Source organism: Etheostoma cragini, chromosome 23 (assembly GCF_013103735.1).
Source record: "Etheostoma cragini isolate CJK2018 chromosome 23, CSU_Ecrag_1.0, whole genome shotgun sequence".
Taxonomy (NCBI): Eukaryota; Metazoa; Chordata; class Actinopteri; order Perciformes; family Percidae; genus Etheostoma; species Etheostoma cragini.
Genome location: NC_048429.1, coordinates 12,072,105 through 12,090,099, shown reverse-complemented (window position 1 = coordinate 12,090,099; position 17,995 = coordinate 12,072,105). Strand labels below are relative to the sequence as shown.

The window sequence follows — 17,995 nt, the reverse complement described above, 5'->3', positions numbered from 1 at the left end:
CCCCCCCCCCCCCCCCCCCCCCACTGTCAAAACATCTTAATGATGCTTCACGTTGTTTGGCTCACTGACTGAATCCCTGAGTGGTTTATATGTGCCAATTACCATAACAGTAACTGCAACAAAACACCCACAACCCCAGAAAAAGAGAGCCCTCAGATGCTCATTAGTGCGCTCACTGGAAGCATCAGCACAGTTGAGTTTCATTGAGAGATCAGCAACGTAAGAATTAATCACAATTGGTGACAACTTAAGAAGTACATTACTTTGATGAAATAGTTTGTGTCCAGCAAAACTGCCTTTGAGGAATATATAGTCAGTATGTACTGTTGCCTGGCTTTTGCCAAAGAGGACACTCACCACTATTTGATCTTCGTTGGCAGGAGACACGCTGCTGTCGTCATAGTTGTACCACTTTCCGTCGTCTTTGTTCTTGGCATAAGCCGTATCTGAGCAGGCCGAGATTAATGACAAGAATTTAGTATTACACAGGTTTTCCGCTGTACTCGTACCGTTTCTTTAATAAAAACACTTTGCTAAGTGAACTGTGTCTGCCATGTGCTTGGACCTCCCGCATTTTCAATTCCAAAATTCTATTATACAAGATTTTATAATATACATTTCTTGGCATTTTGTTACAGAGCCCACAACACACACAGTATGGGTATCAGCACAACTGATGTGGAATAATCTGTGCAAATAAAAAGATACTAGATAACAGCTGTGCACTGTTACTGAGAGTAACCCTGATTTTCCACACGTCTTTGCTGTGTTCCGGTTTTTGTTCGGTTCTCTGTCATACCACATCGGAAGCATCTAAGAAGCGGCGTGTCTTGCTGCCCGACTCCCAGATTTTATTGTCTTGTTATTGTCTCCTCTACTACTCTACAGAACAATCGCGTGTTTATTAAGCTAGTATCTACCTTCCACTCCAAGCCCTCTGTTTTTCCACCAAGATGAATCTCTTGTGGTATTATAAATGAGATGTATGCAATATTGGGAGGTGTGTTTTAGTAAATTGGCTGAATACTTTTGCCGTTTCACTTCTTGCCCGGCTGTCCGAACGCCCCCCAGCTGGTGTGATAATAGATCTGGCGGGTATCTTTAGTGCAGCAGTGGAAAATAGGGGTGAGAGTAACAAGTGCACACTCATGTAGAATATTTAAAAAAAACTGTACCATGACACAGGCATAGGGTTGCTGATAATTAGAGCAGAATGACAATGCAAACTCAACAGAAATAAAGGCAAGAAGCCCTTACAGCAAACTTAATTATGCAGCGCTGCATATCTGCGCTGTAATGCCTGCGGTGAGTGATAAAAAAACTGTTTGACAAGGAGTAACAACAATCACAATGTTGTTTACATCAAGCTTGTTAGCCTGCTGCAATCAATGAGTTCCAGGCATATGCTGAATACTAAATTGGCGCAGCATGTTTCTTAAGTGTCTGTGCATATTGGAACACATAGCTATGATAGGAAAGGGAAGATGAACCATGCTCAGTGATCTGTGTGGTGAATCTTACAGTGGCCTCCACCCATCCCGCCATAGTGGTTGGACACAGCAATGAGGTCATAGCGACAGGGTCCAGCGTTGGGGTTGATCAGGAACTCGGACATGTCCAGGTCTCTGCAGGAAACACATCACATAGTTTAATGTAAGTCAGCATAGGACATGTAAGGACACACTGTGGAGGCAGACAAATCCTCAGGTTTGAAACCCTTCCCAATGGAGCTTATTTCATGGAAGGAAATCATAAGTGTGTGTAATAATGTGTTTGTAATTACATCCTTAATGTACAGGAGATTATTCATCCATATGTATATACTGTGGGCGTTCATATTTAACTACATTCATGGGGTCCAAAAAACAGGAACACAGTATACTTGTGGGGTCCAGAGAGCTTTGTGGGGCCAAACTGCTGGATTTAAAGGGCTATTTGAGGGTTAAGACTTGGTTTTAAGACTGGGGTTAGAATAAGGTTAGGTTGAGAGTTAAGGTTAAGAATTTAGTTGTGATGGTTAAAGTTAGGTCAAGGGGCTATGTAATGCATAATGTCAATGACGGGTCCCACAAAGACGGCGAGACGCATTGTGTGTGTGTGTGTGTGTGTGTGTGAGTGTGAGTGTGTGTGTGTGTGTGTGTGTGTGTGTGTGTGTGTGTGTGTGTGTGTGTGTGTACCTGAGAGGGAAATCAACAAGGGAGTCCAGCTTATCCCTCATATAACGACTGTAGGAGAAGCGTTTCAGATGGACCACCAGCACCGGCGGCAGACACCACAGGTCCAGCTTCTTAGTGGCCTGTTGGTGCTGCTTACAGTTTGGACAGTACCTATGAGACAGAATGCACATTGCATGTAAGCAAATGCTGGCAACCTCACGTGTTGCAGCATTCGGCTGATAGGTGGTGGTGTCACCTCCTGCTGGAAACTTGTTTCAGTTGTGCTGCGTTTCTTACCATGGGTCCTCTGCTCCCAGTTTTTCCTTTGTAGTAAAAAGTTCAATGCAGTCCTTTAGCTTGAAGAAAGCCTTCTTCTGAGGCTTGTACTCCATGCTCTCATGCTTGTCGAAGTCCTGCACATTAGACACAATAGAAAACAGACAGATTAAGTGGCAGTTAAAGAAAAACATCTTATTTCTCTGTATAGTCCTTTGCATAAAAGGTGTTAAGACACCTGTAACAGCAATCTGAGCCCATCAGCGGCAGCAAAAAGCACTTTTAATGGACGTACATTGACAGTGAGTAATTGCCCTGGAGGGTTACATTGTAGCCGTTTGGCCGCTGCTGGCTTCAGCGTTCTCGCTCAATACTGGACCAGTTTTAAAAATTGTTGTTGCCATTAGTCACTTAGAGACTAAAACATGGGAAAGACAGTTCAGGTTAAAAATACCAAAGATCCCCTTTAAGATAGATAGAGATTTAAAAAAAATTTACAGAACAGATTTAGTGCATGGATGGAGAGTAAATATTTAGTTATTAAAATCTATTAGGCAGAACAGAGAACAGTGCAGCATATTCATTTCAGACACAAACAGCTTATTTACCACATCTGGTACTAAGCAAGATGTGGGTTTAACACTTTTAAGGATGCAATGGCTGCTGGATCTGTGACCTTTCGATTACAAAACCAGTCTTGCTTGTTACCAGACTTCCTGCTGCTCATGTCTGGGTCACATTGCCATATTTTCTAACATGATGGCAGACTGCACTTGTTCTTCATTGCACAGTACGCATGCTAAAAAGAGCACTAGCTGCTTTTAACACTGTAAAGTTGGATATCGGTGTCAGAGAACGTCTTCCAGTATTCGCTTTACCTCGACAACGGTCTCATCAAAGTACTTCTTCTTGATCTCCGGTTCCCAGTCCAAGGAGAGATAGGAGCGGTCTGTTGAAAAAATGAAAATAAAATATAGATACACAAGTCTTAAAAGTTATCATTCAATTTTCCCTATCATCATCAATCAGACTGTTATTTCATCGATACATCTACAGGGTCATTTATTTTGGTGCTTAAAACATGATTAGTTTTCTGTGGCAAGATGATAAATGCAAAATAAGATATCCACCATTTGAAAAATGTGAATACCCAGTTCCAATAACACTTGATAAATAACAATCTAATGATCAGCTACTAGATGATGAGTCTGAAGATATTTTCTTGAGGATATTATGTGAGGATATGTTCTCTTCCCAAAATGGATTCTTCATTTATTCCCTGCTTTACTCCGGTTCCTACCACTGAGTCGGAGGTGTCCCTCGTCAAAGCGGATCTGCCTGGTGTCCTCCTTGATGAGGGTAAAGTCTGTTTTTCCCATGTTATTGAACTGGAATGTAAAAAGTCTCTTTCGGTTGTGTCCGGCCGTCTGTTGGCCTTTGGTGGAGTTCTGTGGACCAACCACACCGTTCTCCAGTTCGTTGTCCACAGAGTCCTCTGACTGGCTGTTGTCGTTCTCAGAGGGCAGCTCCTGATCCTGACTGGACTCGTCATCCTGCTCATCAGTCTCCATCTCGCCTGATGGAGGACAGAAAACATTTTAAAAGCACATTGGCTGCCTCTAAAGAATAATGACTTTAAATATCAAATACAGTAAGACATTTGAAAATGTCAAAACTTTTACAGCTAAAGTATCTGATTGTAACATGTTGTGAGTTTGTGGGCGTTTGTGCACTCACTCGGCGACCCCTCCTCCAAAAGTCCATTAGTGGCGTTACCATTGACAGTGTGTGGTTTGGATGGTGGTGTCTCTTCACAACCCTCTTCATCCTCCTCTACTGAAGATCGCACAAACCGGCTGCATACACAAAAACGTTTTTATTCACAGCAACTTTAATGTAAAACAAAAAAACTTTACCTTTTTCACAAGCTAAATGACTTCTTCTACAGTTTGCCTAATTGCTTCTTGTTTGCCTGCCAAAGTGGCTTGTAGACTAGACAGACTTATCAGCTGACATCAAAGGTGACCAGCATTGTGTGAGAATCTTCAATAATAGCTATCCGATCAAACACAGAGACAAATGAACGTACCAGAGGCGCAGGAGCAGCATGTTGTAGAGTTTGTCTTCGCTGAGGGTTCTCGGGACGGCGAGGAGGAAGGGCTGTCCGAACAGAGGCGTGCTGGTGTGGTTGTAGCCCGACTGTTTGTACTTCTCCCTAAGGTGAACTGGGATCACTACATGGTCTGTATCCTCCACCCGGTTCACCGCCAACTCAAATCTGCAGAAAGAAGGGTGGTCAGTTTTGAAGTCACACTGAATATGCTAGATGTTAGCAGCAAGTGTTCATTTAGCTTTTATCCAAAGCTACTTCCAACAAGCGCATTCAACCATGAAAAAAATAACTCGGAACAGCAAGATTCACATTAGCTTCAAATAAGCCAATATATATGTATCCAGGAAGGCATCGAACCAATAAATAAAGCTGTTTAGTAAGACTAGGCTGCAATCATTGTTTGTTTTTAATGCGGGAAACAAACGCCAGACACTTACATTTAGTCAGAATTTAGATGCTGTTTTAAACTTCAGATAACAGAGTTTGACACTCACACATAGATATCATCTCTCTCCATGATGCTGCTGAGGTTCTCGTTAGTGGCGAAGATCCGATGGAAACGGTGGTTGTAGATGTCGGTTACAATCATCTAGGGGAAACAAGAAATGTAGTCAGAAGACTCTTGGGAAATGTAGGCAGAATAAACTGATATATGAACTAATTCCTAATGCCCTTTAGTATTAGCAGACTTAAAGTTTTTTAACTGATCGGAAACAGGAAAGGACACAAGATCTTTCCCCACTAGCTGCTGAAGCTGGGTGGGCAGGGACAGTTTGAAAGGGAAAAGAGCATTTTTGGTGTGTGCTGTCTGAGGAGATTATCACTGCCCAGAGCAGAGCTAACTGTGATGTTTATACCTTCTCAGCAGGCACCCCAGACAAGTTGGAGAGGGAAGTACACAGGTCAGAGATGTAGCCCACCTTCGGCACGGTCAGCTTGTACTGAAACGGAAACACATCACGTGAAATCATGATGTCAGAGTAGGACACTTGTTGATGTTCAGGTGCATTGCTTGTTACCTGTGTGGGTTTGGCCAGAGGGTCCAGTCTGACCAGATAGACCTCCAGTGTCCGCTCCTTCTTCATGGGAAGGGGCAGGGTCAAGTAGCAGAAAGGATCAAAAGTCACAGAGACCTTGGCGCACACAGGACACACCAGGGTGGACTTGAAAAGGCCGTGGAAGATGTCCACAATGATGGAGTCGTTTCTCTTGATGTGGTTCTCCCATGCCTCCTCCGCCACCACCTGAGATAAACGGCACAGAAGAACTAGCTAGTACAAAAGAATGTAAGATCTAAAAATGCAACAACAAAAAAAAAATCTATCTAAACACAAATCTCAATAAAAGAACTTAAAAAAGGGGGATTTGCTAATTGAGGATTGCATTCTCTAGGACAGAATAACTGATTGAACAATTTGCTTATTAACCTAATCTTATAAAAATATATGTACATCACTTAGTTGTCAAGATTTTTTTTTGTTTTAATTTTGTTTGGCCAGCTTCATACACTTTAAGATCTGGAGACAATTTAACACATTTTCAAAGCCATCAGTATCTCACCTTATCAGGCCTGCCGTTAGCGTCCTTCAACTGGATGTAGGGCTTCTTCCTGATGCGGTTCAAGTCTTCGTGAAGGCCGTCCAAGAGAAAGGCCAGCAGCTCATGAGAGTCCTGCTGTTGGTAACCGGAGAACTGTGGGGCGAAGCGGCCCACTTGGGTCTAAAGGACAGAAAACACATGAAAAGAAATGACATTGGGAGAGGCGCAACAACAGATGAACTAGTATACTTTCTGCCAATTATTAGAAATTTGATAAAATGAAAGTTAGTCTGTTCTTAGACAAATGTAACATACTTGTTCTTTCTTGGCCATCGGTTTTAGTGTTTAACACTTCATCACCATTGATTTAGCCCCCACAGTTCTATGCAAGCCAGCACCCAAACTATAGATATATATTGATATCAACATGGCCATTTTCAAATTGTTAAATCTATTATTTTTCTATTAGTTTTCAAAACTGGTGCTAACTGCACTTTAAAACCCTTCACTCACCAGGCTTTTACACTGGTGTGTTAGGCCATTCAGTGGTCTGCTCCTTTCCTACTTGTGCGTTTGTATCTTTCAGAGCAGTTATGATAGTAGGGTTTATACTCCAAAGACATACATTTGTTTGCTGCTCCAACTGCCTTACTGTGGGTGACACAATGATAGCACTTTTACAGACCCTCCTTCCAAAAAATGTATAAGCAGTGCACTGTTTTGGTCGTAAACCCAACATATAAAACTGCTTAAAAGAATCTCACAATTTTTCAGACTAAAGTTTTTCCAGGTAGTCACCTTGAAAGGCCTTGGGGTGACGTAGCTGAATTTGCCCGACCAAAGCTGCTTGATAAGCTCGGCGTAGACTCTGGCAATCTCCCCTTTCATGCCCAGCGGGTTGTCCTCATTCAGCTCCTCTGTGAACTTGTCTTTGAGGAAGTACTCCGTCAGTGGAGGGATATTGCTTAAACACTGAGGAGGCGCAAAAGCAGGAGAGGACAATAATCAGCAGAGGATGGATTTAGGCTCTTCACAAAAGCAGCATTTTGAACCTCCAAAGTCTCTTTAAAAAAAATATAGAAAACGAGTTGAGCGTTTGGCCTCCAAGAGCCTTCAGAACCCTGTCAATACTCCTTGCCATGTATACATTAATATGTAAAGACATAAATTCTTCTAGACTCGGGAAGTTGGAAAAAATAAATAGAATAACTTTCCATACTTTCCTTGACTGTGTTGAGTTCCCTGAAAGCATGCTGTTACCTGCACAGCAGAGTTCATGAAGCATGTGTTGCCCAGGTTGGAGAGTCCACAGAGACCTGAGCGCTCACTTTGCCTGCTCTGGTCTGAGTAGTCATAGCTGTTGCTGTAGGGGTGGTAGGACGGTAGACCGTAGCTCGAATTCTTCACGCTGTGCAATAAACATACAAAATCACAAACAGTCTGGTTATAAAGAGTTGGATAGCGCTTGCAAAAATGATACAAGCTAAAAAAAAAAAAATATGTAAAACTGTAAAACTATTACATCTATGTTAGGTTACACCACCACCAGGGAAAAAGACAGCTTCAGTTTCCACAATTTCCTCTTTAATCAAACACCAACCTACTACTCAAACATATGAGCCCCCCTGAAAAAGACCCTTAGGCTTCCTAGACAATCAGAGAGAGTTTAAAGCTAGGCATCTCCAAATGCAGCAATTAGCAGACCTCTGGGAGGGCTGAAAGGCAGTGTTGGTCATTTCTGGCTCCCACTGGTCAAGGGAGACAGCTGTGATGGCGGTGGAGGCACTGGCCTCGCAGTTCAGCACACGGTGGTCCACCCTCCTGCTGTCCAGCTCCACCGCCTCAGGCCTCAGGCACCACCAGCAACACAGGAGCATGGCATCTCAGCCCTGCCCCGGCCCATGCCGGCCCGCATGTCCGCACAAAACTGAACGAGCAGCAGTCTGGATGGAGTTCAGATGGGGTTCGGTTTGGGTCCGGCGCATGCAAAGTCAGTATTTTAGGTTCCAGGGAAGGAGGGTCCAGCTCTAGTCTCCCCGGTTGAGTCCTAATATTAACTCGGCTCAACCCAGTGCAGCTCCGGTATCTTGTTTGGATATAGTCCAAAACCAAGTCCAGCCAGGTCAACAATCAAACTCCAGAACACTTTAACACACAAACACACACTCTCCCTTTTTTTTTTAAAGCTAGCTAAAGAGCTCCCCTCCTCTCTTCTCCACCCTTCTTCTTTCCCGTGCTTGACCGCCTGTCATCTTGTTATCCTCTTTGCCTCAGCTCCCTTTCCCCTGTCCTGTCCTGTCCTGCGCTGTTCTGTCCTGTCCTCTGGTGTTGTGCTCCTCCCTCCGGCCTGCCTGCTGCTCTCTGCCGCTCTACGGCTACCAGCAGATATTTATAGCAGCATCGGCAGCAGCAAGGATGCTCAAGACTACTGCTACCGAAGCTAGAGGTGCACAGAGAGAGCGAGAGGTAGGGAGAGGCAGAGAGAATAGCGGGGAGGGGCGGACAGTAGAGGGAGGTTGGGGGGGTGACACAAGAGAAATAAGATGAGGATGGAGGGAGCAGCTGATCCACCGCATCCAGCTGAGGCTGCAGTATCTCTCGCTCTCTCTCTCTCTCCGTCTCGCTCTCTCTATCTCTCTCTCTCATACACACATTAACTCATGCCGACACATCATTTATCCACTTTTCTTGCACTCTTGCACACATTACATTAGACACTAACACATAAATTAGGCTCTCCCCCCCCCCCCCCCCCCCCCCCCCCCCCCCCCCCCCCCCCCCCCCCCCCCCCCCCCCCCCCCCCCCCCCCTCCCACCCGTTGAGTTACACCCCATGACATTGTTAGCACCCTTCAAACACACTTTGACACTCCCTCTTCCCACCTTTTTAATATGCCACAGCTTTCTGTATGAGAGCTTTTAAGTGGGAGGGTCTAGAAAAATAAATGAAAGAAAGGGCTAGTTTCATTATAGGGGCTGGTATGCGGGTGTGTGAAGGCAGGCGATGAGGGGAGCAGGAGCAGATGAAATGTATTCTGAAGGTCACTTAGACTGCAGAATGTGTGCATTGCAATGAGCTTAGGGGACAGGAGAGGTAAAGAAACCAAGAGACCCAAGGAGAGAGAAACTGCCCGCCAATATCAGGGGACTCCGCCTCGTAAGACGATGAAACTTATGCTGTTACAGAGCATCGCTACTAGGCTAAACCGACCAGGCCCAAACCGCAAAATCAAAAAGGCGTGTTATGTAATGTGGGAACGCTTCATTTGAGAAAGAAGAGGGCCCATGCATAATTCAGAGGAAACGACAGCTCTGGCACTCCAGTGAATCAGGGACAGGAGAGCTGCTGGGAGTGGAGATCCAATTTCCCAAAGTCACCCACTCTGTGCAGAGAAAGATGCCACAGATGCTATCAAACAATATAAAGCAGAGCTGTAACTCGATATTGTGTATACTTTCAAATCGAAGTACAGGGCAGTATTATATAGTGTACTGAAAAATAAGAGATATTCTTTTTATTCAGTGGGTGTAGGAAGGACAGGCTCAGTTCCCTTAAACACCCTCCTTTATCAATATTGATTTGTCAGGGTGGCCTAGCTTGTGGCTATTATATCTACATTCCTACAGTATCATATGCAGAGTGTTTATCTAAGACGCACAAACACAGACACACTCCAGCATGCAGTAAATCACACACGAGGTGAAAGGAGGGGAGAGTAGAGTCTACTACACAGCGGAGGCTCCACCCACAGTCAAGCAGTGCTCTCTAGCAGAGGGCTGACAGAGCCTCTAGGGCCCAGTGCTTTAGCAACAAAACGTAAGCTAGGCTACAGGAACATTTTCATGAAACAGAAACTGAAAGTTGAAAAGAAAGTGAGCTGCAATGCATTCTGTCACAGCAAGAAATCCAGACTGGTTGATATTTGTGATGTTTCTGTGATCTGACCACATACTTGCTTCACCTCGGCCTCGTATGTTAAGATGATAAAGAACTGCAAAGCTTTCGAAAATATAGCCTTTGTGCCTGAGCTGCATGATTAATCATATACTGTGATATTCTTTTTTTAACGATTAACAATAACTTTATTTGTTCTCCTGATGTGGTACTTCAACTACCATTACACACAGTTACAGAGCAGAATGACTCAGGGAGCCCAAAGTTAGAAAAGCGAGTTTTAACGAACCAATGAATGTGCAACTAGTGTCATGAAACTGAAATGAGAGTAAAAATAGAGATGTGGGCAGAAAAATGAAAAAAAGGTAAGAACCGTTATGTTGGTTTTTGAGATGTTGAACAGTTGCAAGGATTCTGTGCCAAGTACAGCCAATAAGATCAAGGACTGTTCTGATCCAGTTTGAGTAACAAATCCATGAGTTTGAAGGCTTAATTGAATGCCAACATGGGTTCAAAAAACGGATTTTGCAACTCAGAAAAGTTTCTACGGCAACGATATGTTTATAATTCTTTTCAGCAGTCACAAGGTAAACAGTAGAAACACGGCTTTTGTTTAACATGCTGTAGTTATCAACAAGAAATGTGTGCTTGCACATATTTGATTGGCCACCAATGCACCCTGTAGGAGGACGTATTGAACCAGGTTTATTTACAAGTTATTTACCAAGTTTATTTCCGGACGATCCTGTTTTTCTTTTGCTGTTACCCTCTGCGTTGAAAATAAGTGGGACTGTGTTTTTTCTCCCAGGACTAAAGTCGGTCTGAACCCGGGCTGAGAAGGACAGGGGGGTAGAAAAATCTTACATAGGTCATCCTTTTTCTTTCTTTTTTTATCAAAGGGCAAAGTTGAAAAATGGATCAGACCAGGTTAAGTTTAAAAAAAAAAGCCTTCTAAATTTAAAAATGAAAACAATTTAATTCCTTAAAGTAGATTATGGATATTCCTTGGTGTTAAATCCGCGTGTGAGGCTGGATACTCTGCCCCAAATGTATTGCTTATATTATAAGACAGTAAGGGTGTAATCAAGACCTTGTAGAACACATTAGTGGGTAAAATAGTTATCACGTTAACCATAATCATGCAGCCAAAGCCAGCCAGAACTATCAATTAGTAAGGTAGATATTCAGATGCAAACTATCAACTAGCATCATTAATTGCTGAGTAAGGCACCCAGAGGCACGGGCAAGCCATTAAAAGAGAGCACTGCTGTCTGGAGAAACTCCAAAAAAGATCAATCCCTCGTAAGCCCCTTCCCCCTCCCTGCTATCAGCTTTTACAGCTGAATCTGCATCATCACAAGATAGCTTTAAGACCCAAACCACAGGCAGAGATAGACCTGTACGAAAACAAAGTTGGACAAACTTCATACTTGGATACTTTTAGATCATTTAGCATGACTGAATTATGACTGAGTATAAATTGAGCAGAAGAGAGCTGAAAAGAAAAAAACAAATAGAGGAAGTGACTTCATGAAGTCATTTCTGCAAGAATTTCTGTAACTATTTCTGCAGGAAGCCAATTCGATCAGAAAATTTAGCGAGGTTGAACGGATTGTGCTGAGCAATACTCCAGACTCCATCTCTGTCTGTTGGCAATCCAAACCCACCCCCTCAGCTATTCAACCCACTGCTAAGCCTTACTTCCTGCTGTTGAAGCTGCTGTTATGATTGTTTGTGAGAGATGAAGGCGAGATCTTTGGCAAAGCAGACAGATTGGAAGCACCAGATGACCTTCAAAAGATAAAGAATAGATCATGAGTTAGAGTAGAGAAAATAAGGAGCTGTTCCAGAAAAGGTGCGCGAGTGTCATTCAAATCAAACTGAGATGAATTCAAACAAGTAGGAGGGATATGTGAGCAACAAAAGGGCAAGCAAAGGAGGTAGACTGTGGCAGTCCTAAAGAGAGGAATATTTTTGAAGATGAGGTGCTGTAGTGACATAGCAGGGAAACTTTATAAAAATTAAAAAAAGGTTACAAAATAAATATAAATATGCAATTTACAAAGAGGTGGCTTTCCAGACAAAAACTTGTTTTTTTCCCCTTTAAACTGACCAAGTAAAAAAAAAAAAAAATCCTTGGCAATTCAATAATACACTGCCTATATGTAATCTTCTTGTAAATCAACAGTAGGGTTTGGATACAGCGTGAAAATTCTATTTTTGTGGTAACGTTTTCCTTTAGTCAACAAAGAAATGTAAGCCAGGTGATGTGCTGTTCACTCACTTGGGTGCCGTGGAGCCTCGGGGCCATGAGCCATCCTCACTCTTCTGCTCTATTACGAGAACCTGTGGGAGATGGCAGAGAGAAAATCGGCCTCCATCTGCTTACACTAGTTTAACGACACCAAACGTGTAACTTTGTGCATCCCATACTGTGGTCTACTGAAAATTGAAGATGCTTCTGGCACGGAGCAAAACCTCATTGTTTATTTGCAATCATCGTAAGTTGGATGAATTACCTTTTTTTCCCCCATTTCTTTTTTTTTTCTCCTACAATTACTGGGTTATTCAGATATTCAGAACAAAAGTGGTACACGTTTTAGATAAATAGACACAGAGGATCAGATGTGTTTTTCCATTGATTTCTTAAGAGCTACAAGTAGAACAACTTGTTACTGCTACGTCTAAAGGGGGAAGAAAGGGAGCTGGGTGGATCTATTTCACTGTTTCACAAAGGGAGGACTTGTCGGAGGCCGAACAATACTCAAACAGCTGCTGGTGAACGGGACAGCCTCGCGATCTAAAGCCTGCTGGCTCATTGTGGCCAGGTGTCTCAATTAATCCAGGCTTGTATAGAGACTGTGTCTGCTCTAGTCCACTGCCAGGGTATGTGTGCACAGTTTAAACAGCTTACAAAAAGAGGTTTGCGTGGCAGCTGATAAGCATGGGTTTCAAAGTTGTAACCATCTGATTACAGGACGGTCTTACCACACTGTGTTAACATAATGTCAGCTTGTCAGACATACTAGATGTAAATATTTAGATATATAAATCCGATTCTGCTTTGCTGTTTTCCATCCCCATAGATTTGATATGCTCAGTGTTTACCCACAAAAGAAAGTAGGTAGTTAGTAGACACAATGATGAAAATAAAAGGACAAGAGAAACACGTAAAAGAACATCAAAAGAAGAAACTAGTCACAGTACCACGTATGGCCTTTAAATTATATCACGGAGAAATAAAGAATGCAGAATCAAGAATTGAGCACAAAAAAGAAAGTTATTTAAAAACGTGGCTCTGACATCAGATAGACTGCCCTCTGCAGGTCATGATAACCTGTTTAATACAGAGTCAAACAAAGCAGGAAAATAAGGGTTTTGCTGAAGATCCACTCTGCTGTGCCCTAAAAAAGCTCACTGGCATAAAGCACAAATAAGGAAAAGCTTTCTCAAAAATAACTGAAACTAGAGCATATTTCACTGAGCTCAGGAATAATAACTGTCCACACAGCAAGCCATATTTAGACAGCTCTGTCAATTTGGTCGAAAAAGACTTTTGGTTTCTTTTGGCGGACTCCTGGAAAAGAACCCTGCAGAGCTATTCAAACTGTTACATAAGGGATACAAACTAGAAAAGGCCCTACCTGTCCTTGGTAGAGGCCGGCGTCTTGAATGGTGCTGTCCGGTTTGTTGAGCGGCTCGAAGGTGTTGCTCATGTATCTGTTCCACAGCCTGGTCTCCTTCTCATCCGGGATGCTGAACAGCTTCCTCATCTCCTTCTCAATCATGTCTGCATCAAAACATGAATAGTACCCACCCAACAGACTGACTGTTGTTCAACCACAAAGGGGGAACTTTTGATTTATTACCCTTAAGTAACTTAGTGTGGTTATCAGTGGGGAAGAGCAAAATAACAAAAGCAAGTAAGATCCTTCTTCATCAAAAGTCCACATTTGTTCAGACATTATGGAATTATTAAAGTCTAATTAGTATTTGTGTGCGTGTGTAAGAAACAGTGAGCCTGCGCATGGCTAAGTCTACACATCCTCTATTATTCATTAACAAATTCAAAATAGTTTTTCTAAATTAAAGTTGAAAAAAAATACTTCGATCAAACACAAGTGTTAATGTAAAGGAGAGGAAATCCAAGTATGAAATATGGCGGAATGCAAAAAAAAAAAACTGGAACTCCTTGGGAGGCCCCTTAAGTATGCCCAGCAGTGTAAATAGACAGTTACTCCAGAGTGACTCAGGCCTACCTATTGTGTCAGCTTTACTGAAGCGTCTGGTGATCACATTGTCCATGTTGCTGTCTTCACAGAGCTTCAGCTCCGTCAGGTACACCTCCACCTTGCAGTGCTTCACAAACATACCCTGTTCCACCACCTGGAGAAGAAGAAAAAAAAACTGTGAAATTATTAACCGTCCACATTATCTGAATGAAACCATGATTAGTCAAATACATTTCACCTGTGCAGAACTCAATTCAAATAATACATCTCAAATACTATCTAGATAAATTATGTTCATAAATTGTATTAACCCGTGACCTTCTTACCACGCATGGCTCTAATGAGAAAAATGCATAACATACTAGAACTCTTCAGGATCATTTCAAATATTTTCAACTTTATTTTTTATATTCATTTTGTGCTACAGCTGGACTACATTAGCTGACTGCACCAAGTAAAGGAGTGGGTCTCAACAAGGTACATGACAAGCCAAAATACAAGAAAACAACTGTTGTGTTACTAACAGGAATTAGTAAGCTTGCTATTGTATGTAGTAATCAGCCAAAGTTCAGTGTACAACTCCTACATTACCTCTCTGTAATTATATATTTGTGGTATTAAACAATGAAAACTGTCTGGTAAATTAGTGATTGTACTAGCTTCTGTTTGTCAACGTACAGTCGGCTGGCCTGGTTGCCACACACACACACTCCGACAGGAGTCAGAGTGCTTAAATTAGCAGCACCTCGTGGAAACAGCTGAGGGGTCCCAGTCTATTTATCACTCACACACACACACACACACACGCACGCACGAACACACGTCCCTGAGAACTGCAATAGTCATACACCCGGCTCAGATTCTCCCCCCACCTTACCTATCCATACCCCGGTAGGCCCACCCTACCCCTCAACACAACACCCATGTGTTTGTAAACTCGGCACAAAAGCATAACTCTGGTAGAATTTCTCAAACCACAGCCAAGCCAAAACCATTTACCCCACCCACCCCCCTGCCCGCAGACTGGTTATGGCTCTCGCACTCCTCTCAGAAGCTTTTACGCTGCTTCTCTCAGTGTGACCTCAGCCAGCATTCCTCCACACCAAAAAACAAGGACACGCAGAAACACTCCACCGGTGTTGGCATATCACACCAGAAGAAGACAACGGAAGGAAGCGTAGCGCCAATCCTGTGACTACAATCCTCCTAAATCCTTTTTAACGCTTATGTCCCCCCTGCACCTCAGAATAACAACCCTTCAAAAGAAACAGAGAGTTTAAAAGAAAAGGAAAACTAATAATGAACCTCCTGCATGTTGTGTCCCGCTGATCGCTCCATGTAGCTTTTCAGTCATCCAGAACGTTGCCTGAAAATAGAAACCTTGCGGCCACCCGATACGTCCCACGACATACATGGCAAAATGGGAGGGTCAATGCAAAGGGGGGGGGGGGGGGGGGGGGGGGAGAAAGAACGAGAGAGAGAATGATAGAGATGTAGGGGCCAGAGGAACCTCTTCTAGCAGCCATGATGCCATGACTAGCGAGATTTGAAGTGGGGATTTGATACCGTAGGTCCCGTTAAGTCGTAGATGCCATCATTAAGTAGTCCACTGACTAATCAACCGTAACCACAAACACATCCATTGGATAGTTTGTTTCCCTCTACACTACCAACAAGCATTTATTATCCCTAAAAAAATAACAGTTCATGACAGAAATGAATGAAACATTGAAGGAAATGAATGAAAAACACCATAAGTGTTGCTCCCTTTACATGCAAGTTAAATATCCAACATATCCAGTATAAGCTTTATTTGTTTCCAACTCCTATGTACACTTTATTTTTTGCACATCTAACCGGCCAATCAAGGCAACCAATAAACACAACAACACTTTATACCAGTTATTTGCTTTTTGTTGAAAATGTAAAATGAGCAGCAGTGGAGCCTGTCAATATAGTCAAGAAGAACTAAAGTTCTCTACTATCACTTGGCTGTCTTTTACTAACCTATGTTAACTATGTTACAGAATTCAAATTTCTATTACAATTGTGCTGCAATCCTGATATCCCGATCTCGAATGGCCGTAAGCGCCCATTTCTCTGTTTAAACCTAAAACAAACCATACTACACCATAGAGAATAACCACAACCATTAAACTGCACACACAGAAAACCACCTTTTCTGTGTTTTTCTAGTTGCCTGCTGGTTCTTTTCTCAATGCAGTGAGCAGAACCTTCTTCAACTTCGAAATCTAACCCTAACCCTTACGCTGAAGACAGAACCCTTACCGTGCGTGCAATTGGCTCCTGATTCTCTGTCAATCCATACCAGCTGACAAGTTTATTCCAGCCATCTGTGGGGACCAGGATGTAGTCAAGCTCATCGATGAGGTGCTCCTTGATGGCCAGTACATCCCCATCTAGAGGTAAGAAGGAGGTGAGAGAAAGGTGAGAAACAATCGTGGGACAGCACTTACAACCGTGACCCTGCAGTGACTGTCTCACACGACACAAAACACACAAAGAAAAAGGTATGCTGGAGAGCTTTCTATGAACCCCCCCCCCCCCCAAAAGGCTAGTCTATGGGCCTGTTAACAATGCTGTTTTTGTTCCCTTTTCCTCTAAACTCTTTGTTACTACTTCCAGAATGATAAAGCTATCCTGAACACAGGGGTCCATGTGGCCACACTGTATTTGCTATATATTCCTATTGGTGATGTAATGTCTAAGGAGGTTACGCATTATCTGTCTTACCTCTGAGAAGACCCGAGTTATCAACTGGTCCTGGGTAGACATTCTGGTCACCCATCTGGTATTTGTCCCAACTGTCATATCCCACATATTTCTTCCACTGTTTGAACCAGTGACTGTCCACCAGGTACCTGTAGAGAGGGCAAGTGGTATTGTAATTTCAGCTCTGATAAAGCCAGATGAGACACTGCTAACCAGTCTAGATTGTTTAAGGGTCATGCAACAAGCTTTACGGTGTAAACCAGAGCTTTTATTTCTTTTATAACCTTTAAATGGTGGCAATAGGAGTACTTCGGCAGGTGAAGTCTACCTTTCTGTCAGTGCGCTCAACAAATCTGACATCGAGAGGCTAAAATAACACAAATTGATAGCTGAAATTGTAGCACTATGACACCGACTTAAGTTCAAGTTGCTGCATGCCCGGCCAGCTGGCTCTGGGATTTTGACAGGTGCTTCTTTTTCGACTCCGCCCTACCGAAGTCGTAGGATGAACTAACTGTGACTGGCAAACCACTTAACGTTAGTGCTGTGGACTAGCCAATTAGCTAGCTTATTAGCCTGCAAACTAGATCAGATAAATGCAACATCACTGGGTTCGTGTCATCAGATAAATAGGAAGATGTTCATTTTGGAAGCAGCGAATATAACCATCATAATACAACATTTAACGTTCAAAGATATGTGGGGTGTATCCGTTCTTCGTTAACAGTATAGCGTTAGCTCAACCACCGCTAGCCTGCCAAGCTGATACACATGAAGCTGACAGGCTGCCGTTAGCTAGCTCGAAGCTAACTGTCAACACGGCCCGTCACCTCGGCTTTCTTATCCTTCGTGGGGTCGACAGCCTCGGCAGAGCCAGCCGACGGACACGCGGTATCTTTGAAAAAGATTCAGCTCAAGTCTTACCATGTGTCTCCCTTTTTTAGCTGTGTTTTCAACAGTGCCGCGACCTCTCCTCTCTGGGTATCCAGATCCGCCGCACCTCCTTCCGCCATCTTTCCTCAGACATCACCCGCTGCATGGTGGGAAAGTAC

General features: G+C 43.1%; 1 protein-coding gene and 1 long non-coding RNA gene across 6 annotated transcripts in view; one reads left to right on the top strand and one right to left on the bottom strand.

The window, feature by feature from the left end:
• Positions 1-12,614, top strand: part of LOC117938482 — a 24,041-nt gene extending 11,427 nt beyond the window's left edge. The window contains exons 2-3 of the long non-coding RNA XR_004655406.1: positions 12,559-12,565; positions 12,604-12,614. This is a non-coding gene — a long non-coding RNA (uncharacterized LOC117938482). The remainder of the gene's footprint in view (positions 1-12,558; positions 12,566-12,603) is intronic.
• LOC117938479 (ubiquitin carboxyl-terminal hydrolase 15-like) overlaps positions 1-17,995 on the bottom strand; it is a 20,926-nt gene extending 2,931 nt beyond the window's left edge. The window contains exons 1-21 of one of the 5 annotated variants that reach the window (XM_034863110.1): positions 17,868-17,995; positions 16,965-17,092; positions 16,500-16,630; positions 14,238-14,364; positions 13,623-13,768; positions 12,263-12,324; positions 11,680-11,769; positions 7,345-7,492; positions 6,883-7,056; positions 6,106-6,264; positions 5,565-5,789; positions 5,403-5,486; positions 5,040-5,134; positions 4,522-4,710; positions 4,170-4,288; positions 3,733-4,008; positions 3,311-3,381; positions 2,454-2,569; positions 2,178-2,327; positions 1,522-1,625; positions 358-446 (exon numbers count right to left, since the gene is read on the bottom strand). In XM_034863110.1, coding sequence (XP_034719001.1) covers positions 358-446; positions 1,522-1,625; positions 2,178-2,327; positions 2,454-2,569; positions 3,311-3,381; positions 3,733-4,008; positions 4,170-4,288; positions 4,522-4,710; positions 5,040-5,134; positions 5,403-5,486; positions 5,565-5,789; positions 6,106-6,264; positions 6,883-7,056; positions 7,345-7,492; positions 11,680-11,769; positions 12,263-12,324; positions 13,623-13,768; positions 14,238-14,364; positions 16,500-16,630; positions 16,965-17,092; positions 17,868-17,956 — 2,772 coding nt within the window. In that variant the 5' untranslated portion in view covers positions 17,957-17,995. Of the gene's footprint in view, positions 1-357; positions 447-1,521; positions 1,626-2,177; positions 2,328-2,453; positions 2,570-3,310; positions 3,382-3,732; positions 4,009-4,169; positions 4,289-4,521; positions 4,711-5,039; positions 5,135-5,402; positions 5,487-5,564; positions 5,790-6,105; positions 6,265-6,597; positions 6,736-6,882; positions 7,057-7,344; positions 7,493-7,788; positions 8,689-11,679; positions 11,770-12,262; positions 12,325-13,622; positions 13,769-14,237; positions 14,365-15,515; positions 15,610-16,499; positions 16,631-16,964; positions 17,093-17,867 lie in introns of those variants that run through there. The other 4 variants (XM_034863111.1, XM_034863112.1, XM_034863113.1 and 1 more) reach the window with 4 other exon arrangements.